The sequence below is a fragment of the Tauraco erythrolophus genome, chromosome 5 (genome assembly GCF_009769465.1).
Source record: "Tauraco erythrolophus isolate bTauEry1 chromosome 5, bTauEry1.pri, whole genome shotgun sequence".
NCBI lineage: Eukaryota > Metazoa > Chordata > Aves > Musophagiformes > Musophagidae > Tauraco > Tauraco erythrolophus.
The window spans coordinates 1,102,908-1,129,321 of record NC_141469.1 but is presented as its reverse complement, the minus strand read 5'-3'; the positions used below and the strand labels follow the sequence as shown (position 1 = coordinate 1,129,321).

Below are 26,414 nucleotides of genomic sequence, written 5' to 3'. Positions count from 1 at the left end.
TTTGCAGCAAGAGGAATTGGACAAACATATCAAAGAAACTCAGGAGGTTGTCAAGACAAACTGCGAGCTCCTCACTACCCACGGCGAGCAGGACTTTCTTAAGGCGTAAGTACTGCCCGACAAATATTCTTGAGCGTCAACAATGATGCTGGGTGCCTTGGGCACATTTGTTTGGTCTTCACTTCTATTTTCACTTCAGTGGTCTAGCTCAGTAGAGAATTCTTCATATGTGAGCAAACTGTCATTTTGATATGACTTTTTCAGACTTCTGATCCGCTACACCAAGAAAATGCCTCAGATGTTGACCGATACCTTGCTTGACATCGGAAAGAAAATGACAGGCATCGGCAAGAAGTGCTGCCAGCTTGCTGAAGACAAACGCCTGCCTTGTTCTGAGGGATATGTGAGTACCTTGGGCTGTTCTCTCTGTTCCTCTGGAAGATTTCTTTTGGTCTCAAAAACATTGAGCTCTGGTGAGATAGCAAACTCAGAATGATTTTTCATAAATCCCAAGCGAAGCATCCGCCTAACAGAATTCTAAGCCTGTCTATACCCAATGGATGCAAGAACCTAAACAGATGTCTGATAGTAGCTTGTGAAAATTTTTGCTCAGCTTTGCACTCCCTCAGAAAGCCAAAATAAGTCCATGGAGTCTGTGGCAGCTTGCGTTTGGAAAAGCTAAACCATCTCTTGACAACCAAAACCAAACCGTGCCCAACAGACAGCCTGTTGGCAGATTAAGAAATGCCCAACTCCAGGAACACCTATTTATTTTCAATTTTAAGACCATGCCATTTCTGAGCAGGTGTTTAGATCCAACAGCTTCAACTTGCAGCTCTGCTATTTTGACCCAAACATCACGTGTTTCTTCTGTTATTGTAGAAAGCCTGACTCCTGTTTGTCTTGCCTTCTCTTCTCAGCTGAGCATGGTGATTCAAGACATCTGCAAGAAACAGGAGACCACGCCGATCAACGACAACGTTGCCCACTGCTGCAGCGAGTCCTACGCTTACAGGAGACCATGTTTCACTGCCATGGGAGTAGATACCAAATACGTGCCTCCAGCATTCGACCCAGACATGTTCCAGTTCGATGAAACATTGTGCACTGCTGCTCCTGCTGATCGGGAGTTAGGGCAGATGAAGTAAGCTGAAAGATATACCTTGTAGAGAAACTTCTGCAGTGTAGTACTTGAGGGAGGGGGAAGAAGGAAGCTACAAACCCCCTGTTTTGTCATCTGATTGAGACTTCACCAGCAACAGAGAGAACAACCAGATGGAACTATTTGTTTCTACAAAGTTCATCAGTGCACAACATTGTGTAGTTTGGAAAAGGCCAAATAAGGTGTTTTCTTCAACTAAAATCAGTGTCTTAGCTGACTAGTTTTGTGTAGGTCCACTACCTGTGCATGTCTTAGATGTATTTAATTAAGACAACACACAGATAAGTTTTTTGCCCACTTGTAACCGAGATAACAAAAAGAAAACAAGTAATTGTGGTAGACTGGGAATCTGGATTCACAAATAGGCACGGACTCCTCTAGGCATGACAAGAGCAACCTCATAAATGAGCTCTACCTGCTTAGAACAGCATATTTTAAATTGGGGGATTAAACTGCAAGAGGTAGCATTAACTGTGTCTTGTGGCTTTGTTTTCAGATTGCTTGTCAACCTCATTAAACGCAAGCCCACGATGACAGAAGAACAAATCAAGACAATTGGTGATGGTTTCACTGCCATGGCAGAGAAATGCTGCAAGCAATCAGACATCGAGACGTGCTTGGGAGAAGAGGTATTGCCTGTCTCCTTTAAAAAAAAAACAAAAACCCAGAAAACTGAAAACTCACTAGGAAACCATGCACTACAAAAGTAGTTGTGCAAACTGCACTGGTTACTTGTCCATGGGCCCTTGCAAGACATCTGCCTGCAGAGCATAACATCTATCTTGACTGTACAGATTGGACAATTTCATATGGAAGGGTTGTCTGGAGGTGATGGAGCCCAGGCATCTGCTCAAAGCATGGCAAAATGTGAGATGGAACAAGGTTCTTCAGGGCCTTGTCGAGAAAATTTGAGTAGTTACAAGCCATACTTGACAAATATTTACGTGTAGAATTTAATCTGTATCCCTAGCATATGTAAACTTCTTTTTGTCCTAGGAATTCTTATAGAACTCTGAAGGATTACACCAAAATGTGCATCTGGATCAATTATCAGAGACATGTAGCAAATACAGACATACTGGCATGGGGACCCCAGCTGATTACGGCCTATGAACAGTCATTCCATTTTTTTCCAAACTCACCAACCACAAATGCATCATTCATTCAACATGTAATTGTCTCTGAAATAACTACAGGAGGTGGTTGTCTGTGGCCATATTGCTGAGCAAGCACGAAGCATTTACACCAAATATCCATGACAGTTTCCAACAGCAACCTCATTGTTACTTGAGGCACAGAACTGTGTTACTAATATCTTAAACTACCTATTGATGGAATCCTTTTTTATTTATAACCAAAGTATTGCATAGGTGAATATGTTATAGCAACTTAGGAAAGAATTATTTTGTCTCTAATTCACTCTAAAAGTTTATTTTGTACCTTTGGCAAATGGAAAAACACCCAACATAGAGGATCCCACAGATTCTAAGGTTAACAGGCACCGTTAGAATTATCCTTCGCACCGGAATGCAGACACAAGTCACAGTTTACTCAAGTTCCTCCTCAAGCACTACATACTTTGCTCCCTCGGTTTCTCTCTCACAACTGTTTCTATTTCTTTTTCTAGGGTGCAAACTTAATAGTCCAGAGCAGAGCCACATTAGGAATCGGTGCTTAAGACGTGGTAGGTAAGAACAAGAATGCTTACGTATCACATCCTCTATCCATCCACCCCTCTCTGCCCACCCTTCCACCCACTTCTTGGACTCAAAACAAGCATCAAGCTGCCCTTTAACCACCAGACCTTTGCTTTTTCTAACCAGTGGTTTACCATCTGCCGCTACGTAGCATACACAAAGTCGCAGTGCTACTAGTATGTTACCATTTTACAAAATAGTCCTTTTTGTTTCTCCAATCTAGGTTGCCAGTGGGGAAAAAAAAGAAGAAAAATACTTCTGTGTAACTTCTCCCGCCCATTACCTTTTTTCCTTTGATACTGAATGAGTATTTCATAAATCTACAGTGTTTTGTCAAACCACATGCTTTTCCAGAAACTTTTCCATTCTATTACTTTGAAAAAAATGAATAATGAATAAAAGCTTTGTAAATCTGCATCTCTCCTTGTCTGCTGTTGACTACTGTAAGGCAAAGCTCTGCAGCACTTCCTGCACAACGTGGTTGCCATGAGTAGTATAAATGGGCAGGGATTCCTCCGGGTTTTGAACCATTTCTTGCTCGTAGAAAGTGTATATGAGAGAAGATGGAAGGTGGCAAGACGTTCAGCTAGACTTTAATACTCCAATTCAACTACAGGTTCACTTCACACTTCAGCAATTACAAAGTAAGAGAATGTTCAAAGAAATGGTTCAGTCTAAATAAGATGACTACCAACAAGCTCTTGCAAAAAGAAAAACTTTTTTTTTTTACATCAGCCACAAATCCATTATCTCTCCATTCCCAAAGAGTTGCGAACACATACACTTTTAGACACTTTGTATCTTAAGTTGTTTTTAAAACAGTTTTTGACTTCAGAGATGTCTCTTGAGAAGCCCACCATCTAAGTCACACTCTTAGGAAGCTTCTAAGACAGAAATTTTTCAGTTCTACACCACTAAAGCAGCGCGATTCTCTAATACATATTTAGTTTCGGTCCATGAACACAAAAACCCCAAATCTTCTACACTTTTATAAGGACTCTTGTGTTGTTAGAAGAGCCCTTGCATAGTAAGGCATGTCATAAGGGCCATTTTCTTGGCCTTGGAACTCTTTGTGCCCATAGTTCATGGACTGGGATTCTTTTCCAGAAGCCTAGAAGTCCACTCAGAATGAAACATTCAGAGACATCGGGTTGAAAACTTAAAAGGAAAACTCCTCAGGCACGTTAGGATTAAAAGCTTAGAACATTCAGTCGCTGCAAGTCATAGTTATACATTGGTTTTGAGTTCACCCGACCCCAAGGCATTCACAAACATCTCCTTCGAGACTGAAAGTTTTGCAAATTTGAGCATCATTCCTCAGTTTCAGTTAAGCACCTTTTCCCTGAGTTGAAGGGAGCACAGACATTATGAAGACCATTCCCATGATCTAATCACCATCCAAAAGGCTGACAGTCATTGACTGCAGCTGGAACTAACCTGCTCTAGGACAGCCTAGCCTTAGTTTATGAGGACAAGTTAAGCTTGTTTGAGGAAGAGGTTTGGTGAAGATTCTGAGACACAGCAGGCAGCACTAGTCCCCCAAATCCATCGACAACTGCAGGTTTCTCCTTAGATTTCCAGCTAAACCCCACACCATACCACGTGATGATTGTATCTGGGCGCTCTCTGTTACATCTGGTGTGGCTGTTCAACTGCACGTTGAATAATTCCAAATACAAAGCAGGTTAAGGATTCCATTAAGATTTAATAGCTGAAAATTGCTTATAATTAATGGGTTGGTAATTTTTCTGGCCCTGAGAGAGAACTTACATGTAAACGATTTCCAGGCTGCATTTATCAATGCTGAAAAGAGTCATGTGTCCAGAGAGTAGAGTTGAACATCAATATACCAAAAATATGTGAAAAGAATGGATTCCCCTCCACCCCACTCCATTTTTACAACTCACAGGCACCCATCTACTTCACTCTTGGTGTCACAGTGTCTTTCAGGTTACACAAAGAGCACTGCAGCTGAGCTGCACCACTTAAAAATGTGTCTTAAGCCTCAAGTTTCCATGTGGTTTTGCAAATTACTTCTTAAGTGCTTTAGCTCCCACGCTGAGCCATCTCCCTTCTGATCCTGGGACTCTTATGGGAAACCACAGCCCCAAACTGATAAATATGGTTTTGTCCATTTGGGGTTTCTTTGTAACCAGGTGACTTTTCTTTTTTCCCTTGTAGAGTCCGAGTTCAGAAGGAAAAGGAGTCAGCAGACCTGCAGCAGTGGCCAAGACCCCACTTCTACAAAAGCATGCTTTAACCCCTTCAGCGTGGCCGAAGGAAGTGGGAAAAGCTCCCCCTATTACCTGGAACATCATTAAATTTCTGCTACGGAACCCAAAAGACGGCTGCAAACTTCAGAGAAGCCAACTGTTACGGTAACGATCGGCGCGACACCTGGGACTGGTTTTCACACAACAGCTTTTGGCAGGTTCTTTCAAGGAACACACTGTTTTGTATTCCTTCCACTGCTGCTTCTAGAACTCTCTAGAAAACTACACAAGTTTTCCTGAGTATTCAAGGGAGAAAATAACCCCAACCCCAGCACATGAATTTAAAGGTAAACCTGAGTTTTTTGCAAGCCCACGTCTTTGTCTGTGAAGAACTGAGTTCACAGCAGTACTCCTAGCCTAGATAAAATTAGAAATGCCTTCCCTAGATGGCAGCCAAGAAACGCATGGTACTGTGGTAACAGGTAAAAACCTAAAACAGCGAGACGTTCGTGGTACAAAGTAATGTAAGGAATTACACCCCTTGTAGCTTGCTCCTGTTTGCATGCCCCATTTGCCTTCTCTTTCCTCTACAGCACGGTGTAACAAATATATCCAGCTGTCTTATGTTACCTGCTGTTATTGCTCAGTAATATGCAGGCTGATATATTCTTGCTCCATTCTATTTTTTTTCCATGCCCATATCACTTTCTCATATATCCTCTGTAAAGGTTAGTAAAGCCACGACCGCTGAACTGTTAATACACACAAAAACTATTCCCATAAATCAAACTTTCCAGTCTTTGGAGAAAGCCTGATAGGTATTACACAGCCATTCTTTACAGGAAACAGTATTTTAACAGCACCAGCTCTTAACGCCAAGTGATAGAGATCTCCTCAAACTCAACACCTCTCAATTAACTTACTTGCTATACATAGATTTCTGATGTTAGGGCAAAGAAATAAAGACAAAAGCATTAATTCTTAACAAATGCCAAACCTACCGTGGCTGGACAAAGAAGGTCTTCCTGCAGATTCGAAAGTTTTGAAGGTAACAGCCAAATTCAGGAGTTGAGAATGCTGCTGTTCTCTGATGAGATCAGAAGGCCAGGTCTTTATTCTGCTGCTCCTGGTGTGAAAGTATGAGCAGCTACATCCACTTCCTTTTGCTTCCCTCTTTAATTCCTTCAGGTGATCACACAGCACCTGCATCCATCAGACGCCCCTCCCACCTGTCCTAAGCTCCTTACTTTCTCCATCCCTGAATCATTCAGGCACCTTCTCCTCTCCATCACTCTGCCACACTGGGAATCATAAAGTGACAGTTTTCTTGCCTGTGAGCACAGATTCCAGTGTCTTTTGAAACAGTGGGTATTGGTAGTGCTCTTCCTAAGGGCATCCCTAAAAGGTTTTGCCACCTCTAGGTCACCAGGGTAAGTTGGATCTCTTGTTTATGGCATTTCCGTGTTACTCCTTGATTTCTCATGGTCTCTATGAGGTTGATGAAGTGTCATGACCTTTAGGCCTCAGTTGCTCTGCCTTTATTGCCAATATTTGGGAGCCAGGTGTGTCACACCTGACAGAGTTGTACTTCAGTTGCCGTTCTTGTCAATGGAGTATATTGTGAGAAAAATCATCAGGATGACTCGGAGACCTTGCCTACAAACTGGAAATAATTGTATTTTCTGAGGGAAATTAATACATCCACCCGTCTCCTCTTTTTCCAAACAAAAATTGTGTCCAAACAGAACTCAAGGGTCTCTCTTGTTGGAGTGTTTTTTTCCGATCTTTGTCACCTTGGATCACATTCCTAGAGACTAGTAGGCCTCATAACCCCCAATGTTTCCAAACACAAATGAATTAAGGAAGTGTCATCCAACCAAGAACATCTGTTTATCCAAGAACACGTAGAGTTTCTCATCCATATAAGTATCTCAGTTGACTAGAGTGGAGCCTGTACCCTGGCAGACATAGGTCTTATTGATGGGGCCACCATATGAGTCAGATGCCAAGGGTAGGCTGCAAACAGAGCCATCTCAGGAGAACCACCCAGGTGAAAAACTGACCCAACAAAAGGATGACACTGTCAGGAGAGAAGCCTGGACAAGGCTATGCCAGATTCTTGACTTCAGGGAGAAATTTTACTCCAAAACTTTAAAACTTCTCTATACCCAGAGTGAGCTGTACCATACTCCATGTGTGGGGAGCTGTGCCTCTCACAGAGCAGCTGCCAGGGACTAATTGGGGCCTTGTCTGAAGTCCAAACATTTCATTTTGTTGCCTGTGGTCAGGTGGAGCGAGTCCCCCCCCTCCCTGAGGAGCGCTGTGTAAGCAGAGCACCGCAACCCAAGTTTGCCTTGTGTGAAGATAAGAGCCATGGTGGTGCCTTAAGATAAGCTGTTTTGACCCTCGGTGATGGTGCTTCACCTGGCTAGACCGTCGTGCCACAGGTGCCAGATAAAGACAAGGGCAGGCTGTAAATGTCACCCTTTGTACTTTGCTGCGTCCAGCTCAGCTGCAATCGCCCCGCGGTGTGATGTGGAACACAGATAAAAGCAGGAGTGTTTTGCTCAGGAAGTTAAGGGGAGGGTGGCTCGGGGGCCAAGGGTTTTAACTTGAGGAATTTCTTAATTCTTCCATTCCAGATCTACTAGGTTCATCTTGTACTCTCATGACTAGCTGGCATACAGGCTTTGCTTCCCAATGAAGGGCGTGTTGTGCTGGTAACACACATGTGCAGCAGCCTCTACAAGACATCACTCCTTGAAAGCTTTCACACTACATGCTGGGCTGCAGATCCCCCTCCCAGAACCCAGGAACTACCCAGGATCAATGGTCACTTCTTTCTTCCCTCTTAGGAGGTGATCACTACTTCAGTCCAGAACCTCCAGAAGGACACTGGTGGCACTGAACACAGCAAGTGGCAGAGCAACCAACGGGACCAGGAGAGGCGCTGCGGGAAAAGCAGTGGGGAAACTGGTTTCGTTCCCAGCCAGGTGACTGAGAGGAACCCAAGGACAGAGGAAAAGGGAGAGAAAAACTGTCAGTTCCTATCAAACCAAGGGGTCACACGCAACACCCAAGAGTGGCTAAAAAAAAGGGAGAAGCCAGACATCATCCATGAACCTTTTCCTTCCCTCGAGTGAAAGGAATCGGAACGGGATTCTTTTAGCTAGACAAATTAGGGTTTGTGTTACACCATGGACACCTTCTCAAGGCGTATCAGCAAAGAGCCATGGCTGGGAACCAACAGAACACTTGAATACCGTGTCAAAAATGGCCTGCTTTTCATGAAACAAATCATACTTCTTGAATTACTGATAGTCCATGAATTTATGCAGCATTTTGAAAAGGACAAGGTCCAGATTACACATCTAGTCAGACAAGGGGTTAAGACGCACGCTTTTGGCAAAATATACCCACTCAGGAAATTATCTCCCTGTGAAACTTAAGTTCATAAATTGTTTTATGGCAACGTGTGCCAGTTTTCAAGCTGGTGCAAGCCATCTTGGGAGAAAACCTTCCCGTCTCTTCAATAAACTTCCAAGTACGCCCTAAAAGCACCAAATTCTGATCCCATTCAGGAAGCCTGGAGTTGTGACCCTGCAGCCAAAGGCTGGATCCAGCCCATAGTGCCACAGAACAGGTGGGAAATTCCGTGTATTTTAGCAAGAGGAGCTGAGCATAATCCCCTTTCGGAGCAGCTGGAATGCCCTCCACGCACACGTAGAGGAGGACAGAGGACTGTTGCTGGTTTTTGAGCTGAATATTTGCAGGAAAGACTGAAATATGTTCCATGAAAGTGAGTTTTCTTAGGGGATCTGCATTGAGCTCCCTCAAAAACATGCGCAGCTGAGATGGTGTTGGCTTTCTTGGAAAATTCTGTGTATTCAACCACGAAGCAATTGCTGGAAGACAAAGAGGAAAGGACTCGGAGTTTTCACTGAAAACTAAACGAAGCAAACCTGCAAAACCCAACCAGACTTCCTTTGTCACATTTTTAGCATCTCAAACAATACTTCTATCCTTGTGTTTTTCAATCCAGCCATGACCAGTTCTTGTCCTTCATAGCAGGCAATTATTCTTCATTTAAGAAGAAATTTTAAGTATTTAATTACTTTTGTCTTTCAACAGAGCTATTTACAAGTGCACCAGCACCTCATTCTCTGGTGGGCATCTTCAATCTTTTCTTCCCTGTCTGTGAAAGTCCAAAAGATTGAGTGGGACAAGAAGGGACTCGGGAGCCGTTACTAGAAGTGGCAGGTTCAGTCCTGCAAAGGCTGAGCTAAATTAGACAGGGAGAAAGCTTGGAAACAGTCATGCAGGGAAACCTCGGGAGTGAAACATAGACCTGGAATATTAAAAGGGCCCAGGGACAAAAGACTGTGTCTCCAGAGTATGACCTAAACCTCTTTTTCCTTGGCCGTGCAGATACATGGTTTGAACAAGGGTTCAATAACCTCCAGGTTAGAGATGCTCGTACCGCGTGGCTTCTGGGGAGATGGATCCACAGAACCATTCATAACTTGCAACTTACCTCATGATGAAGCTTTGAACTTCTTTTTCCCTCCTCCTTCCATTGCTTTTTCATGTTTTTCGTTTTATTTAGCCAAGAAACTTCCTAGGGCTCCATCTCCAGATATTCACGATACTGCAGACCATGTCTCCGTTACCAGCACTGATTGCTTAGCCAGCAACACGATAAATTACAAAAAGTTTGTCCTTTACATGCTGAGGTGCAGTTACTACAAGAACTCTACACCTCACTGCTGTGTCCAGTTCCCTTCTGGCCAGACCCTGCCCCAGCTGACCAGGAAAAAAACCCAAGCTGCAACATCAGAAAATTCAGCCTGGATTCTCGGCTAACATAAATGGGGATAATTACTCTGCCTGCAGCAGAACCAGTTTACACAAGCTGGGACTGTCTTATTATACTCTTAATGTTTAGTATATGTTTCTTTGGAAAATAATTCCATCACTTCCCTGACTCCAAACCAACCACTCAGCCAAGGATGTGGGTTCAAAGGGCTGGAGAAAAGCACAGCCTTGCACACCAAAACACACATCAGGGTGCCCCACAGAGGCACCCCGCTCCTCTGGGCCACGGGGAAGTGCCAGGGACTTGTTTTTGCCACCCCCATGGGCTGTGAGGCTGGGGGAGACACGAGCAGGAGAAGTGCTGATGCCCTGTGTACCAGGGGACCGCTGGTCAACACACACTGGAGGGTGCAGAGGTGAGCTACTGGCAACGGGCTCCCCGACATGAAGAAAAAATTCTGTCACTTAAGGACCTACTAAGGTCATAATACTTCCATAAAAAAACACTAATCAGCTTCCCCTCATGATACTTCCATAAAAAACACTAACACAAGCAATGTTTTCTTCATAAAACAGCATATCAAGTCCCAACGTGCCTCTTACACAGCACATCTCAGGACTTCTGGTTACTTACAGGGAAAATAACTTCAAATATCACATCAGAGCAGCTTCAGCTTTTTAAAGACAAACCTTATCACATCCTGGGGAAAAGCTGAGTTCTTCCAGATGCTTGAACTTCCTATGAAGACCAATCTTTTTAAGGTGAATGCTCAGGATTTGACCAGAACGATACTTTCCAAGCATAAAGAAAAAGATGCAACTGAATCCCATAAATACGTTACTGAAATGACCAGAAAATGCCAATGTTCAAGAAAAAGAACTAAAGTATGGATGCAACCATAAACAAACCAATGCAAGCAAAAGGAAGATTCTTAAATTCTGCTCTCCTTGGTGAGAGCAGAAGCGAAATAGCTAGGCTCTGAGCAGACACACTCACACTTGGTCAGCCCAGTTTGAGAACAATCACCTACAACTGAAGCCTCTCAGGACCAGGCACCAGCCTAAAGCACAGAGACCTGCCCCTAAAATCGGTGAGGGTCATCTCAAAGGGAAAAACCTGCTAAAAACTGGCACAACCCTCTGCTCTGTGACACACAGCAAAAAAACTTCAGAACACAAACCTGCCCGGACATTTGAAGAGTGCTCTGAGCATCCCACCCGCTCCAACCATGTCAGGTGGTGGGAATTCACACCTCCCCACCCTGAAGGCCATCAGCTGCTTCTGGCTCTATCCCGACCTTGCAAGACACTTTCTAAGGAGTTCTGGCAACAGCTGGGTCCTCGACAGGTGCAAAACTGAACAGGTCTGCGTGGTTTCTGGACGTGGAAGGACAATAAGGCCCTAAGCTCTGTATTGGATCTCACATCTCGTGCTTGCCACGTGCTTTTTTCCCAGTTAAATACAATGCACCCATTTCCCTGCTGCACAAGAAAGAGTGTTCCCTGTAAATAGGCAGTTGCCATCTGAAAAGCAGCGAGTATTTTCAAAAAAAAAAGTGAAAAGTAGTTAACCATCCTGCCGAGCATGGAAAAGGGCAGCGGAGAAACAGAATTTCCAGGGTTTTAAATGCAGCAGCCAAGTGCAGCTTCCAGAAATGCTTAGAACAACACAGGACACGTACATCATCTTCAAAACGCGTCCTTTGGAGCCAGAACCTGCTTCCCAAAGCCTCTGAGCTCAGTGTCCCAGCCGTTCCTGCAGCTCTACCTCAAGTCATACATCCCCCCAGCTTTATTTTATTTTCTGCAGGGCTTTTTAGTGAACAGGGAGGCAGAGCTTACTTGCCCAGAGAGGTGGTGGCTGCTCCATCCCTGGAGACGTTCAAGGCCAGGTTGGACGAGGCCCTGAGCAACCTGATCTAGTTGGAGATATCCCTGTTCCTTGCAGGGGGGTTGGACTAGATGGCCTTTGAAGGTCCCTTCCAGCCCTAACCATTCTATAATTCTATATCTTCCTCACCAGCCGTGGTTTCACCTTAGATTTCCCATCTCCCGCTCCGGTGACCGTGCTCCCATCTTCCCACCCAGAATCCTTTTTCCTTCTGACACCGCCTCGTGTGACAACGAGCCGCCCTCATCATCATCCCGCAGAATGGAACAAGTGTTGCTCTTTTCTTTCTAAAGAAATCCACCACTCTGTCTTTGCCTCTTCCTTCAGACGGAATACACGCATCCTGGCCCACCGACCTTCTTGTTCCAAGTACTCGTGGCTCTCTAAAGCCATTCTAGCTCCAAAAATTTCTCGTTTTTGTCATGCTGAGGATTGCTTTCTAAAAAGTCAGGGAAGTAACTACATTAACTGCAATTTTCCCCTTCGTTCTACAGTTTTGGAGTTGATTTTTTTTCAAGACTAGGAGATATTTTGACGGTGATTGTAAATGGTGCAAAAATATTCTAGGAGGTACTTAGCCTTTTCACTGTGACACCTTGGGAGCTGGGAGCAGGAGACAGCTTGTACAGCAAGGAGGGATGCAAAAATACCAGGGTAACAGCTGAATTTGGGATTTTTCAGTCAACAAGGTGTTACGAAGGCACCTTCTGCGCAGCAATCACCTTTGAACAATTTCTAGGTAGATGAGATCAGGATGCACAATAAAAAGCCCAAGGAGTGTTTAAACTTCTTGTTTGCAGTTTGATAAGTCGAAAACATCTATTTGTCTAAATTTCAGGGGGAAAAAAAAAGAATCTCCAAGGTCTGTGCTTTGCAACAAGCTAGTCAGTTCATCATACTGAGCAAACAATGGCCTGTCTAATTATTGTGGGAATATCCCAAAAGGGCTAATGTTGTATATGACAGTAAAAGGGTTTTGATTAACCAGAAATCCTTTGGGAGGGTATAAAAGTAACTTTTCCCCCTTAATTCTTTCTGCCTTTCACAGATGAACCAAGCCCACCCCAGCCCCCTGCCAAAATCTGGCAGGATGACTTGGAGAACAATGATTTTTGTTGTTTTCTCCGTGAGCCTCCCTGCAGTCCAAGCCCTGCCCAGAAGTTATCGGGACGTAGGTAAGAACATCTCTCATCTTTTTCACTCTATTCTCTTGGGTAATACTAACAGCCACAACGTCACGTGCGTGATGTGACTATTTAGTGTCTCTGCTCAGCCACTGCCAGTTCTATGTCAGTATTTTCGTACGTGCCAAACTGGAGCTGTGTAAATTCGTTGTGATCTGCCTTAGACATGCTGCTTTGCAACAGCTGGAGAACATCTGTAGCACAGGACAGCCAGCGACTACTGAGAGAAGCCTGTTAGAGAGGGATTGAATCCGCAGGGATGTGGTTGCGCCACTGCTTTTAGGGACTCCAAAACCTGCCCCAGTAAAGCCTGTGGTTGTTCCAGCCTCCCTCCACAGCCCACGGCGAAGCAGGGCAGGCCCAAGAGGGATGCGACCTCCTGGTGCCCAGTCGGAGGAGCTCAGTCACCCTATTGCTCTGCATCCTCCTTTGGAGGGGTCTTTCTCTCTGCACCCACGACTGGAAGAGCCTGCAGCGACCACGCTTCTCACTATGGTTGAGCACCTAAAATGATGCAACTGGAAAGCTCCAGCGGCGTGCAGTTCAGATGCTTCTTTCCCATCACACATTGTTAGCATTACTCAGCCTTTTTTTTTTATCTGTAGAACTTCCTAATGCACTAAAGGGCCCAACAGTGTAAAACAGAACCAATGTTTGTGTTTTCTGTCTCATGTTGTTGTCTCTATGGGCACCCCCACGGTGCTCAGAGGGAGGAGCCAGCATCTTTTTCAGATTTGTTTGATCCTTTTACGCTGATCTCAGCCCTACCGGCACGAGGGTGAGACAGTGTTATCTTGCTTTGGCAACAGGCCCCTTACTTTAAAATTCATTTCAGAATTCTCTCTGACAAGCAAAGGACTCAGGAAATTATTGCATTTGGGTTGGCCCGTTAATAAAGGCGCAGTGGCAAAGGAAAAGTATTGGCACGGGACCTTGGCGTGTGTTGGGTGCACTTGTTTTCCTCTGGGCCACGTCCCAACACGGACAGAAGGATGCAGCTCTCAATTTTTTGAAGAGCTTTACCTACCAACGTAGTCATCAATCTGTCCTGTGTTTTCTGGAGAGAAGATTCCTCGTCTGGCACTAAGGATTGGCCCAGCACACCTTTAAATAGCTAATGCAAGGCTGGCAGGTGTTTTGGAAGGTGTTTGTTTAATTATGCAACGTGCCTCATCAAAGCAATGCCTGCCCTCCAGGATTTAGCCTCTTCCTCCCCACAACCCCTGAGCCAGGCAGGGAAATTCCATTTGCCTTCTCATGCTGTAGGTCAGAAACAAAGAGTTTCACATCCTTATGCTGAAGGCAAATAGCAAGTTCCATCTTCCTCCGGCAGGTGCTCGTACCCCAGGCACTGATTTATCTCCCTCCACGACTCCAGTACCAAAAATAAAAAAAAGCATTTGACAAAGCAATTATTAAATGTTTTTTATTCATATTATCTTGTTTTTCAGAGGGAAGAACCAGCATCGGCCAACGTTTTTCTCAGCTGCAAGAGAATAATTTTAAAGCCATGTGAGTCATAGAATGGAATGGTTTGGGTGGGAAGGGACCTCAAAGATCATCCAGTTCCAACCCCCCTGCCACAGGCAGGGACACCCTCCACTACACCAGGTTGCCCAAAGCCTCATCCAGCCTGGCCTGGAACACTTCCAGGGATGGGGCATCCACAACTTCTCTGGGAAACCTGTGCCAGTGCCTCACCACCCTCAGAGTGAAAAATTTCTTCCTTATATCCAATCTAAATCTGCCCTCTTTCAGTTTAAAGCCATTTCCCCTTGTCCTGTCACTACATGCCCTGGTCAAAAGTCCCTCTCCAGCTTTCCTGTAGCCCCTTTAGGTACTGGAAGGCTGCTATAAGATCACTCCAGAGCCTTCTCTTCTCCAAGTCGTCCAGGTAAAGCGTCTGCTCGCAAATTTGCTGCTACTTGTGGGATCATGGTTGTGCCATTTGGAAAGGAGCACGTGCCCCGAGTCACACGCTCACCGGTTGTACCAGCCCCCGGGGCTACGGAGCCTCTTAGTGTCTCGCGTGTGGAAGTTACGTGATGAGTTTTTGGGCAGCGGGTTTAACGCTGTGTGTTCTCCCCGAGTGCCGTGATCATGTTTGCCCAGTACGTGCCAGGAGGCACGTTTGGCAGAGCCGTGCAGATGGCCGACGATGTCACAGCCCTCGCCCAAAGCTGTGCTGCTGCAGCCAGAGACAACCCCGACTGCCTGAAGCCTTTGGTAAGCACCTTTATGCTGCCAACCTGGCAAACATTTTCAGGAGTGGCTTGTGATTGCAGAGCCTGGGGATGTGTTTTCCCAAAGGGGCATGAATAATTATTGAGAGATGGGACCTCCTCGTGTACCCACGTTTGGCCTCAGTGCCTCCTTCTCCAGGCTGCCCTCTATAAAGCATCTCAGGATAAGGAGAGGAAAGCAAAGCCCCTCTCCTCCCCCACCCCAGATATCACAGCACCTTTGGAACCCTTGACCTGTGTCTTTCTACAAGATGTTCAGAGAGTTGTGCTTTTACGGCTGCTGTAGCAAACTGCAAAAGCCAAATTAGACATTTCTAGCAAATACAATGTTTGTAGGCAGTTGCTCCACTCCATTAACTCACATTCCTCTTTTTTTGATGGTATCTGCTCCAAGCCACTTTTGGAGCTGGCAGATGGAGTCTGCATTATGACTCATTTCAGATTTATTAGACCCACCGAAACAAACCCTGAAAATGTAGCTCCTGCTGCGCTGCGAAACGCGGGATACCAGTCCATCACCTTGATGGTTATGGAGAAAAAGGGTCTGGATAATGGGGTACGTTCCAAGTGTTCGAAAAAAAGTGGGATTTTTTTTTTCCTAATTTTTCACAGGACAGGATTTTCCTCGATAAAATATGCCAGGAGGAAAATCTTCCCAGGGTTACTGATTGCTGCGCTAAAAAGGATCCTGACCGGAACGACTGCTTCCTCTCCCTTAAAAACTCATCGAGAGGGTTCGGTTCTCCTTTTGAAAGGCCAAACGCTGAAGCTGCCTGCAAAAATCATTCCCAGCACCAACACTCACTAATGGGACAGTAAGTAAAGAAGCTGTAGGTTTGTCACCGGGATGTGAGGGTTGGGAGCCCAGAGACAGCCAACCAGTTCAGTCTCAGATGCTCTGTCATGTCATACATGTTTTTCTTCCTAAGGGGAATTATTTGCATAATTCATCTACTTCTGACTGTCACGACATGACCGTCACTGTTCTGCCATCTCCTGCTTGGGATGTAGGTCCACATGACAAACATTTGGCCTATTTTATTGTAGTCTGGGTAAAAGACCCCTCTGAAACCAAGTGCCTCCCTGTAGTCCTTAAAAGCCCAGCAGATGTTTTGCTGCCCCTCAGCCAGAACTGGCAGGATTCTAGACTTCAATTTCCAGGAAAACATCAGCCCCACCAGAATTTTTCCAAGACAAACACTGCCCTATAGTTTGTTCTTAAAACAGGAAAAGAGTCATTCTCAGGAGCTCTTGTTGTAACGCACGGCAGATGCTGCCCCCTGGGTGTAAGGGCTGACTCCGAAACTGAGGGAATTTCTCCCTGTTTTAGTTTTATCTACGAGGTTTCCCGAAGGCATCCCTTCCTCTACGCCCCAACCATCCTCTCTGTCGCTCTGCGGTACGATGAGATGACCAAGAACTGCTGCCGAAGTGCTGAAGACCCCGCTCAGGACCTGGAGGAATGCTTTCGGAGACAGGTATTGCACCACAGGGTTCTACTTTATTACTTATTATTATAAACAATAAACATTGAATAATAATTATTATTATTTAACACACAATCAGGGACTTGGCTACAGCTAAACAAATACCCAAGCAGACACATCAGCCGTTTCTTTTCCAGTGTCTGAACGTGATGTTGGAATCCACCGTGTTAAGGACAGGCTGAAATCAGACTTAAACTCTCTCGAGTTGAAGTTTGAACTTCTCCATGAAAATGCCAGACTTTGGGCAGATGTAGCTCCACAGGGAGCTCGAGGCAGTCCCCACGTCCTGGGATCACATCCTCACCCACCCTGACACTCCCACCTCCCCTGGGTTTGTTGTCAGGCTGCCGCGGTGCTGTGCGTGGTGCAGAAATCTGATTTATGTTTTTCCTGTTGATAGCCCCATGACACCTCCCTCTTGGCCAAGCGTTGGCACTGCAGAGACATGCCCTGCAGGTAACCAGGGGCACAAATTCAGAGCAAACCTCCTGTCAGTGGGGGAAATGAGCGTGGGCAACCTGCCCTTGCTGGACGGCCACGGGCACCTCATGGCTGGGCCGCAGCGATGGCACGGTTGGACATGAGCTCACAGCAGTGCCAGGGCAGTCGTGAGCTCCTAGACAACCCTTTCTCCCCCTGTGCTAAAAACACTGAGCTGTTGTCCAAAACAATTCCCATTTCTTTTCACCCAACACTTCATAAATGCTGGTGATAAAATAGCAAGCGCAACAGTTAGTTCATGTTACAGCTTGGACAGCAATTTTCTCCCTCTATTAAAAAAAAATATTTTTAAAAACACATTGCAACAGTAGTTTTACTATAAAGCATTTTCTTTTCTTCTGCTTTGTCTTCATCTTCTTTCTCCCAGGCACCAAAGGTGGTGAAGCCAATTAAAGAAGATGGCCTGAGGCAGGAGCACACATGCGGAATCTTGAAAAAGTTTGGAGAAAGGACCCTAAAGGCTCTGTGAGTCTTCCCCATGTTGGTCATAATTCTGAAATGAAGCGGGGATGTGGCACAGCAGCTGTGGTGTCACCCAGTACGGTGACCCCAAGCACCAGCCACGTCCTTGTGGTGTGCAGGTCACGAGTAGCATCTGACAAATCCACAGATTGGGATTATAAATTCATGCAAGGCAGCTGTCACTGTCTCCTCGCAAGCTGCCATTAGTTTTCAAATTCTAAACCCAAAAAGTTTCAAAGAAACAAATCTGTGATGAAAGTTAGAGTGATTGTGAGCAAAACACAACTTATCTCCCTAAATCGTTTTTGACAGAAGGTTGCTCCTGTCATTTCGTGCTCACCGACCACTTTTCCTTCCACCATCTCACACCGGAATCCCCCTGGGATCCTTAGATAACTCTGAAAAATCTCAGCTATTGTTTGTTAACTCGAGAGGGAGCAGGGAGACCCCACTCCTGAGCACTTTGGATACCCCCTCCAGAGAGAAACCATGCCAGCTCTCACAGTCTGACCCTGTGAACAGAAACAATAACCCTTTTTCTTCATTGTAGGAAACTTGTTCAGATCAGCCAAAGATTCCCTAAAGCTGATTTTGTTACTGTTCACAAACTGGTGCTGGATGTTGCTGAGATGCACAAGGACTGCTGTCGTGGAGACATGCTGGACTGCATGCGCCACAGGGTACAAGTCATTTCATATTTATGTGTTTGCACAAATTGAATGCGTGGTGGTTTTGCTGGTTTCAGATTTGGGTTTTTTTTTTCCTCCTGTGCTGTACTGATTGCTCTCCAAAACTTAAGTTCAACTCTTCAGTTTAAAAACCTGGTTGATTTTTTTCCTATTTGATTTTTTCCTGGTGTGACGTCATCAACAAGGGCAGAAAGAGCATTTTCTGCCTAAAGTGACCTAACAGCTCTGCAGCAGATTTGGTTGCAGTCGCTGTGCTATTTATTTTCTGTGCAGCAGAACAGTATCTGCCCATTCTTTACTTTCTTCTACCATGCCAAATGCATGTATCTCACTGCTTGCCCATGGCACCCAGTGAGACAGCCAACTTCCCCATGCCAGTGGTCACCCCGTAGCAGCAATCAATCAACAAGAAAGGGACTGCTGCAAATACATCAACGGGACTTCCGTCATCTTCCTCATTCTGCCCAACGTCCATGGCACAGCTTTGGCCACTCTTCTCTTTGGGAATCACCTCCTGTGTCTGTAAAATGGAGATGAAAACACTGATGCCCAAAAAAATATCTGGTCAAATTTGCTTCCTTCCCTTTTTTGCTTTCCAGGAAGACCTTCTACACTACGTCTGCACCCACCAAGACATCCTATCAAGTAAAATTAAGAAATGCTGTGAAAAGCCTCTGTTGCAAAGAAGTGAATGCATCATTAACGCAGAACATGACGACAAACCTGCAGGCCTGTCCCCCCACGTCAGGGAGTTTATAGAAGACCAAGGAATATGTGAACGTTTTGCCCAGGAAAAAGATATGCACCTCGCCAGGTAACGTGGGTCTTGCTCTGCTCTTCAGTTTTGTGGTTTCAATCCTTGGGTGGAAAGATCTCATCAGCCTCAGATTTTTCTGCTCCATGAGCTGACAGGCATGGGATGCTGTGCAAACTGATGTTAGGAAAACCCCACTCATGGAATGGGAACACACCGAGAACAGGGCACGATTGTTAAGCCAGAGACAAAACTGAAGAAACGTGTCAAATTTAGGTACTATCAGTTTTGATTCCAGGCCCAAAACATACCTTGGATCCACTCTTAGGTGGGAATTCAAAACCACCTAAGTCAGGTTTATGTTTTGATTCCAACAGGATCGGCTCATTGCTGTTCTAGCCATGTTCCTTGGTGCAATGAAGCCCTGATCCTACCTGTGGGAAACTTGGCCAAGAATGCCACAGGCTGCAACAGCACTGAGTCCCAAAGACAGAGAATTCCCTTCACTTATGTCTCTTCCATTTATGCCAAGTGCAGCTCATGGCTTGGGCACGACTGGTGCAAGGGGGCTGCTTGGGCACCGCTGAGTTTGTCAGCGTTTCCTGGGAAATGGGGCTGTTACTGGAAATAATCTCATTATCAGTTAGACAGGATGGAAAAAAGAGCCAAACTCCCCGCCCAAGGCTGACCTCTAATTGCTGCTGCTCCACACGTTGCAGGTTTCTGTATGAATATTCCAGGAGACACCCTGAATTTTCTGCTCAAATGCTTCTAAGAATTGGTAAAGGCTACGAGGACCTGCTGGAAGAGTGCTGCCAGACGGGTGCTCCAGACAGCTGCTGCAGCAGAGGGGTGGGTGCTGTCGGGCGTCACACGCCCTACCCATGGATTCAAGCACGTGACTGGGTCTGGCCAAAGAGCCACTATCCCTGCTCCAGGCCTGGAGCGAGTACCCACAGCTCCTCCAACACACACACCAACTCTTACAAGGCCGAACTGGTTCCCGTATGGAAAAAGCATCAACAGAGCTTTCGTAATCTTCGGTCGCCAAGCGAGCTAACCTGGATAGTCAGAGATGCCGGGGGGAGGGATGGAGATAACATTTCTGAGAGCCCTGCTCTATTTTGGGCTCCCTGGCAGTGCCAGTCACCCTCTTGCAAACAGAAAAGGCACTTGTGGTTATTGCCTCAGACAGAGACCTTGCTTTTATGCATGTCTCTGAGCCATCCATCACTGATAACGAGTTAACTATGTCCCCCTGATCAAAGGGGGACATTTCCCACCCTTTTTGGCAAATGAGGACTTTCTAATGGCATTAAAGATGGGTGGTACCCGTCAGGTGAGAGGCAGCTGTCGATATCTGGGCCTTATCTTGAGGCAATAGGGCATTCTGCATTCCCTCCTCAAATGAGTTTGTTATTTTTCAGGAGGAAGAACTGAAGAAGCATATTTATGAAACTCAAAGTGTCATGAAGACAAGCTGTGACATCTACAAGGAGAAAGGAGATTACTATTTCCAAAACGAGTAATGCTTTTTCATATGCTTACGTTCCTCCTGTACAGCTGGGCACAACTCAGGCTGCAGTAAAGCCACTCATGTCAAAACAGCTGGGCCAAAAGACACCACTTGAGTGTTTGGACCAATATATTAATGCCTTCTAGGAAATTTTTTTATCTTTTCCAAGACCATGTTCTGGCCTGTCACAGTCCTCTCCTTAACCCAACTCACGAAGCAGTCAAGTGACAACTTCATCAATCTCTCGTCCGTGTTTCTGATGATGTCCTTGCTTTGTAGACACGTTTTGAGCTGTAGCTTAGTAGTGATATATGTGGCCAAAAGACAGCTGCTGTGTCTTCTGCTAAAGACTTGGCTCTATCCAGATCCTGCAGCAGATGTAAACATAAACACCAGTAACAAAAACGTAAGGACAGCAGACAGAGGAAAAGCCGACCTGCCCCACCACATGCCAATGCTCAAACGCAGCCAGCAGGCACAAGCCTCCTGGAGGGACTCTGGCCCTGATTTGCATCCTTGAAGAGCACATGTTTAACTCCAAGTACGTGAGCAACTTTAGTGACATCTCCAAACTGCTTGTGTGCTTCATGCGAGGCCTCAGCCAGCCTTCTCTGGGGAGGCACGTTGGCTTTTTGCACTCCTGAGCACGTCTCATCTTTACAAGACCTTTGGAACTCGAGTTTTCCAACCAACCTGGTGGGCTGCTTCTCCCTCTTGTATAGGTTGTTAAGGTTGTCTTGGCCATGATGATTAACAAGCACGATTTTTTTAAAAAGAAAAAAACTTTTTTGAGGTTATCTTCTGCCCTGATCTAGCCTCCCAAGAAGTTACTGGAGTTCAGTTTTGCTCTCAGACCAGCTCCCCACACTCCCAGGGAAATGAATAACAGGGGAAAGACAACCAATATTTTGGCCCACCAACATGTAACTGGCAATGTTATCCTTCATTTCCTTTGTTTCTCCTGGTAAGAGACTAGTCAGAGGAAGGAGAAAGCTCAAACAGAGCAGGTTTCCACCTGCCTGTTACCAACACCAGCCCTAGTCCTGCCCTTGCCCTGCCGAGTGTTCTGTGGGGTTTGGCTGGAGCTGCACGCGTGCGGAGGCACTGACTTGCCTGCTGCTGCCTGGTGGAAGAGAAACACCAATATCAACGAAATTATTATTTCAGGCTTCTCATGAGCTTCACCAAGAAGATGCCCCAGCTGACATCTGCAGACCTGATCAAATTCACCAAGCAAATGACGGCCGTCGGCGCCAAGTGCTGCCAGTTGAGCCAGGACAAGCTCCTGCCTTGCGCCGAGGAAAACGTGAGTGTTTTCCCTCCTTGTCTCGGTCCTAGCTTTTCGTGGAACTCTGCCACAAATTCTGCTGCCAGCGGGGTCCAAGAGCTTGAGGACAGGTGAAGTAGAAAAGCATTGACTGAGCTGGGCTCTAGCTGTACTTCCAGATACACACCTGAAGGAAGCGGAACTCAGCATCATAGAATGGTTTGGATTGGGAGGGACCTCAAAGACCATCCAGTTCCAACCCCCCTGCCATGGGCAGGGACACCCTCCACTACACCAGGTTGCCCAAAGCCTCATCCAACCTGGCCTTGAACACTTCCAGGGATGGGACACCCACAGCTTCTCTGGGCAACCTGTGCCAGTGCCTCAGCACCCTTTGAGTGAAAAACTTCTTCCTTATATGCAGTCTAAATCTGCTCTCTTCCAGTTTAAAGCGGGTAGATTTAGATTAGATATAAGAAAAATTCTTCTCTGAAGTTTATGCTGGAATAGAACTAGAGGATGGGGAGACTGTCAGGCTACTGCCAGTTAACAGTCACGCAGCACAGGTGATCCGGCCCCATTCCCGCGGCAGCTAATGGTGTCTACTCTGAGTTCATCCTTGCTGGAAGGCTGAAGCTGTAGGGCTCTCTGAAAAGGATCAGTTTTGGAAAGCTCAATTTCACAAAGCCCTTCCCTAAGAATTCTCCAGGCCAAAGTACCTGGAAAACTTCAGCCTCTCCCCCAGCCACCCGTTGGTACAACGCGGCCGTTACAGGAACGGTCCAACAGAATCTCTGCTGAGGGAAACAAACGAAAAGCCAACTTGCTCTTAGGAAGAAATCACATCCTGTCCATGCACAAAGGACAGTCCCTAGAACTGCATGTCCATGTCTATTCTGAAAAATCCAAGCTGTTTTTGCACCAAAGTCAGTGTTCAGTAGAAAAAAAGGGCTATTTATCTGACAAGCCAGGTTTAATTTATATTCTCAGTGATTTTTTTTTAACTTTACTAAGAGCAGCACATGCTTCAGGGATTTTTCAAAATGAAACAGTAACCTAAAATTGGTGGTTTTCACCTCTTTTGGTAAAGCTGGATCTCGTGCTTGGAGAAATATGCAGAAGACACCTGACGGATCCCATCAACGCCGGAGTTTGCCACTGCTGTAGCAGCTCCTACGCTTTCAGGAGGCCGTGCATGGGCAAACTGGAACTCGACGAGAACTACGTGCCCTTACCACTGACCCCCGGTCTGTTCACCTTCCGTGAAGACTTGTGTACGACTGAGGAGGAGAAGTTACAGCACAGGAAGCAGGAGTAAGACAGGCCTGTGCCACTCTGTTACCCCTGAGTTTCTTATTCTGATCCTGGCAGCCCTCACCTTCCCCTTGTCCGCTCTCTCTGGCGTCCTGGGTCTGCAATACGCCATGGGAGAAGAGCCCAACACTCCTCAACCCCTCTTCCAAGCTCCTTTCCTTCCTTCTCACACCAGTCCCAGATCCTTCTGCAGTCTGGTTCAACCTGTAATTACGTGCCTTAGATGAGCACAGACTCATTTCCAGAGGTGGGAACCTGCACTGGTGTACACACCACCAGTGTGGAAGTAACAGGTGTCCAAAGTTGGGTCTGATAAACACCTTCTCCCACCGTCCCTCCTGGGAGCTGCACAGGGCACTGAAAAAAGGTGCCAGAAGAACATGGCGTGACCTTTCTGGCATAGTTAGGGCTCCCCTCTCCGAACAGCAAAGCCCACACTTGGTTCCTCATCCCATGCGCTCCTTCTGGGGTTTGGTTTCCTTGGTCAGACAAAACTGGCATGCTGGCCCCCCGCTCCACTGACCCCTCTGTGGCCATGGACTTGTGCTGTGGCAGACCCAGACTGTCCCGGACCCTCTGGAGCAGTGCACAACACAGAATCCACCTGCACTGTTTAATTTACGGATATTTACGGTGGAGCAACTCCCCAAACCAGCAGCCATGTTTCATTTCGCAGGTCAGCGGGGCGCATCTTTGCCCCCTGCTGCAAAAACCCATCTGGGCAGTGAACAAAAACAAGAAAGGTGTAGCAAGGACGTGGGCAGTAGGAACAGAGGGACTTGGGAGGAGGGGTGTTGGAGCTCACCTCCGGCCTCATGGAGCTTGCCTGGCTCTCCTTGCAGGATGCTCATCACCCTCATCAAACACCGGCCCCGCATCACCCAGGGCCAGCTGAGCGCCGTCACCGCCGCCTTCGCCGCCATGAGGGAGCGGTGCTGCCGCGCAGCCCGCCGCGACGCCTGCTTCGCCACAGAGGTACCCCCCTTCCCTGGCCGCCGCGCCGTCCCAATCCCAATGGGAACACCGAGTGGGCACAGGGGCACGGATTTCTCCCAAGCAGCACAGCCGCAGCCTGGCGGGCCGGAATTCCCACAGGCAGATGTGTTCCAGGGGAATGATCACTGGAGAACTGACCTCATCAGCCTTGTGGCCACGTGCAGCCGTTGGGAGACACAGAGCTCAGCCTCTGGGGAGCCCCTGGGGCGTGCAGTGGTGAAGGATGCCCTGGCTAACAGTTCTTCCCTGAATTTCTCTTGAAAAGTTCCTCTGCGATAGAGGGAGAAAGAACACATTCCAATTTTCCCAGTTTATTCTCCCTACCTCTGTTTTCCTCCTGTCTTTCCCACATTACTTCAGCTCACCAAACTTCACACTGCAGAGCTGCTTTGGCTTCTCTTTACCCTCCCGTACATCTGCTGTTGTCCACTTTTCATCTCCCTCTCTTGGATATATTCCGTAACTGGACTGTCACAAACCATCCATCACCCTTCAGCCTTGCTCTCTCTTTTCTAAAGCCTTTGCTTTGCTTTAAATGATAAATCACAGAAAACTCTCTCTTATTAATCAGAAACTTCCACCTTTGAGTACACCCAAACAGCACAGCTGCAAAAAGCCATTCTACTAACTCTTACTAATAAAATCATTTATTGTTATTTTTCCGACAAATACCCAATCTCCTCAGGTCATCTGAGCAGAACAAAAAAAGCAAAATATCTGTTACACGTGACAGATGTACCTGTGCTCTGCATACAGTGTTTGTACACAACTTAGAGATTATACAGCATCCCTTACTGCCCCCATACTCCTGTAACTTGTTCCCAACTCCATCATCTTCCTGATTCTATTGCTTATAGATATTTTGCTTTTTTTCAGGGTCCAGAACTTATAAAAAGAAGTGAGAAAATGCTGTCAGCATAAAGAGAGCGCGTAGCATATTGCAAGATACTTGGTGAACAACAAGAAGTCACAGGAACGTAACAGTGAGCGTATCTTTTCTAAACATTCATGAAGTACCACCAGGAACAGATCATTTGTCACAGCGGAGAAAACCGTGTTGTGGCTCTGTCCTCACACATCTACTGAGGTCATGACGGTTTCCAGCAGCTACAGCTCTGCCCCTGTGAACAAAAGAGGTGCCTGGGAATAAACCATCCAATTCCTGCACGGAATGTGCTGACTGTGGCACTGTAAACCTCAGCTGCTGGCCGAGCCCAGCTCCCCTGAAAGCTCAACACGTGTATCCGTTCGATTCAGATGCAGAAGAAACCTGTAAGCCCATTCCCTACCTGGCTCCTATCGCTTTGATTCAAAATGATCAAGGAAATACAAAATTTATATCAAAACAAGTAACATAAAAGCTGTTTAAGTCCAGAATGTGCATCATCTTTAAAGAATCCATCAAAAGAATAAGTTAAATGGATGGAAATTCAGAGTTTAGATGTGGCCACCATCTTATATTATGGAATGTTATTTTCCTTATACCAAATAGTCACAGAAACAAAAAAAGGCATTTTAAATCTTAAGCTCACAAGGCATAACCACAAATCAGATCAAATTAAGCAAATCTACCTGTAACCATTTCTAAATTATTTTTCTATCACCAAATGATTCTTTTTGCATTTTTTTTTAATGTATGTCCTCAAAACACAACACATTCCCTCACTAATACGGGCTGCTCCAGGGGAGTTGTACAGTTGACTTTAAGAACAGAAAAAGGTTGTCCTGGGCATCCTGGAGCAAAATGTGATGGGAGGGAGAGAGCACGGGCTGCAGAAACACCCTGTCAGCTGCAGAAAGCTCTGGGAGGCTCCCAGATTCACAGTCCAGGTGCTTGAACACACAAACAGCTTTCACACTTTTCTTTTTACATGAACACAAATCAGAAGGCATGTTGAAAGTCATGTCAAAAACAGTACTAAAAGAAAAGTATTTTTTCTGGAAACCTTCGGCTTGAAGGAAGAGACCCCCAGGTAGGAGACTCTTTGGGTGGGCGTACCTAGCAGTCCTTATCCCAGGAGCATTTAAAGTACCTGTAACAAAGAAACTTGGCCCAAACAAATGATTCAAACACAAACCCAGCTTAAAGCATCACCTCCAGGGAGAAGGTTTCAGAGTCAGATTGAAGAGGTTGACTAAACAGATTCCCATCAGAATCCACCCCATACACTCCCATTTCCTCTGTCACCTGAAATGCGATTCATTCTTGTGTTATCCTGAATA

The 26,414-nt window shown here is 46.0% G+C and overlaps 2 protein-coding genes across 5 annotated transcripts in view; both read left to right on the top strand.

The window, feature by feature from the left end:
• ALB (albumin) overlaps positions 1–5,289 on the top strand; it is a 13,924-nt gene extending 8,635 nt beyond the window's left edge. Inside the window, exons 10-15 of one of the 3 annotated variants that reach the window (XM_086611542.1) lie at positions 8–105; positions 265–403; positions 921–1,144; positions 1,659–1,791; positions 2,790–2,850; positions 5,041–5,289. In XM_086611542.1, the coding sequence (XP_086467668.1) occupies positions 8–105; positions 265–403; positions 921–1,144; positions 1,659–1,791; positions 2,790–2,840 (645 nt within the window). In that variant the 3' untranslated portion in view covers positions 2,841–2,850; positions 5,041–5,289. Of the gene's footprint in view, positions 1–7; positions 106–264; positions 404–920; positions 1,145–1,658; positions 1,792–2,789; positions 2,851–3,082; positions 3,208–5,040 lie in introns of those variants that run through there. The other 2 variants (XM_086611541.1, XM_086611543.1) reach the window with 2 other exon arrangements.
• On the top strand, positions 5,211–26,414 carry LOC104382847 (alpha-fetoprotein). Of its 2 annotated transcripts, none has more exons than XM_086611540.1 (15): positions 5,211–5,237; positions 12,827–12,953; positions 14,414–14,474; positions 15,053–15,188; positions 15,818–16,020; positions 16,536–16,683; positions 17,561–17,658; positions 18,206–18,335; positions 18,944–19,158; positions 19,818–19,950; positions 20,526–20,623; positions 21,782–21,920; positions 22,972–23,195; positions 24,038–24,170; positions 25,068–26,414. In XM_086611540.1, exons 2-15 carry the CDS (start codon positions 12,827–12,829, stop codon positions 25,110–25,112), a joined length of 1,890 nt encoding a protein of 629 aa, XP_086467666.1. In that variant the 5' UTR covers positions 5,211–5,237; the 3' UTR covers positions 25,113–26,414. The 2 variants fall into 2 exon arrangements, with proteins under 2 accessions (XP_086467666.1, XP_086467665.1); XM_086611539.1 differs by lacking the exon at positions 5,211–5,237 and adding an exon at positions 8,032–8,065.